At 44.0% G+C, this 1,958-nt stretch overlaps 1 protein-coding gene across 1 annotated transcript; it reads left to right on the plus strand.

Moving 5' to 3' along the window:
- Positions 1–409: 409 nt before the first annotated feature.
- LOC104469618 (signal peptidase complex catalytic subunit SEC11A) lies at positions 410–1,557 on the plus strand (the record flags this gene model as incomplete). Its single annotated transcript, XM_010084193.1, has 3 exons — positions 410–529; positions 1,056–1,113; positions 1,276–1,557. Coding segments are annotated over 3 exons (229 nt in total), but the record flags the coding sequence as incomplete, so codon positions are not given.
- Between the last annotated feature and the right edge of the window lie 401 nt (positions 1,558–1,958).

The following is a 1,958-nucleotide window of genomic DNA, read 5'->3' on the forward strand; positions in this document are numbered from 1 at the left end:
TTTCAGCTTGCTTCTGGCCACTGCTGAGTAGAATTGTATGCTTTAACCCCAAAGGCTCATTTTGGGTAGTAGCACAGGGCCCAGAACCCAACATTTTATGTGAAGGAAGAGAAGCATTAACACGAGAGGTCAAAAGCAAAGAGGTGATAGCTGCACCTTCACTAGAGGTGGCTCATTCTGCTGGTTCTGTTCTTAAACTCTGTTGGAAAGCTTGGCTGGGGCCAGAATTCATTCTTTCATTTGCAGTGTTTTTTCCAAACCATCTGCTTTTCCAGTTTCCTTTTTTCATCCTGCTCGAACATGTAGGACATGATTGCTTCTCTTTGTCTTAGTCTCTACGCGCTTGTTGTAGAACAGCTTTTAATAAGTTATTTCTCTCTGACTTACCCGGCTGTCTTGTCTTTGCTAGGCAAAACGGCGACATCAAATTTTTGACAAAGGGAGACAATAACGCTGTTGATGACAGAGGGCTGTACAAACGAGGGCAGCACTGGTTGGAGAAAAAGGATGTAGTAGGACGAGCAAGAGGGTAAGTGAAGTTGAAAAAGATTTGGCTTTTTACGCTGCCCTCCCCCAATGCCTTCTGTTAATCCTGCTCCCCTCTTGAGCTCTCCCTGCTGGGTTTTTGTGAAAGCATTTCAAAAGGTACTCTTGGAGAGTTCAAAACCAAAGGTAGTTGAGTTCATAGCTTGGCTTAAGCAAAGGTATCAAGCTGTGAGCTGCATCCTGAGATTTTGACACTGGATGGACACCCATGCAAAGGCAGGACACGCTCAGTCACGATCAGAATTTTCATCGAAATTCTTCTGCAAGGCACAGTCTTTGCAGGCAAGTGCGATCCGAACAAGGCAGAGGCTAAAACACTCTCTGGGGCTAGCTGTCACTCAGCCCCCAGTGCCATGGCTTCCCTGCTTGGTACGAAGAAGTCCCAAACCTGTTGACCTTTGCCCTTAGCGTGCTCGAGTGGCTCTTCCTCTGTACAAGTGCCAGGGCAGCATTTGTCTCATGTGCACCCTTGAATACTGTTTGTTTTAATAAAACCTTTATTCTTGTAGATTCGTGCCCTATATTGGAATAGTGACTATCTTAATGAATGATTATCCAAAATTTAAGGTAAGAGCTCTTTCATTTTCTGCCTGCTTTTCCCACCCAAGCTAAAATTACTTCATGAGAACTTTTATACTCAGAGAACCGTTTGCCCGGTATGTTTGCTGCTGTTACTGCATCTTTAGATGCAAACATGCACTCTCGTGTCTTCTCTTCTTTCTCTTACAGTATGCAGTCCTCTTTTTACTGGGTTTATTTGTGCTGGTCCATCGAGAGTAGCCTCTCACACTGAAGTACGAGGCAAAGGTGCCATGGGTTTTTTAGATGAACGTTTTCAGTAGATGATGGTCCGATGTGCCAGGAGGAAGAAGAAAACACGCATTTCAAAGCTTCTTGCCAGTTTGGGTTTGTTTTGGTTTTTACTGCGTAAGGGCGAATGTTTGTCACAGTATTTCCAATGGTTTGTCACATTTTAGCATTTTTAGTGAGTTTTTATATTAAAAAATTAAGCCAAACTGATCAGTGTTTGTACTTTGAAGCTGAGCTTCCTCTCAAAGTGCCTAAAGGACTGTGTCCTCTAAGTCTGTGCCTCTGTTGGGTGAGCGTGACCTCTCCGTGTGCTGACTGAACTGTCAAACAGTGAGCTGTGGAGGTGATGTTTTTTCCAATTCAGAACTGGAATAAAGATTTTTTTCATCTTTCCCAGTATGAGCCCTGCCACATTCTTCGTTATTGCCCTGCTGAGCGCAGCCGCTAGAGCCCAGCGAGCTAACTTGTCCTCTCTTTACAGAACAATAGCAGCTGCTCCTCTCAGCTCTTTTTGGAGAGCAAGCAGTCCTGAGCTGTAGTTCAATGTTCAATATTTCTGTGTTTCTGTAAATCACACTGAAATAATCTGCTTAAAGACTGCA

The sequence above is a fragment of the Pterocles gutturalis genome, unplaced genomic scaffold (genome assembly GCF_000699245.1).
Source record: "Pterocles gutturalis isolate BGI_N339 unplaced genomic scaffold, ASM69924v1 scaffold32580, whole genome shotgun sequence".
In the NCBI taxonomy this organism is placed as follows: Eukaryota; Metazoa; Chordata; class Aves; order Pterocliformes; family Pteroclidae; genus Pterocles; species Pterocles gutturalis.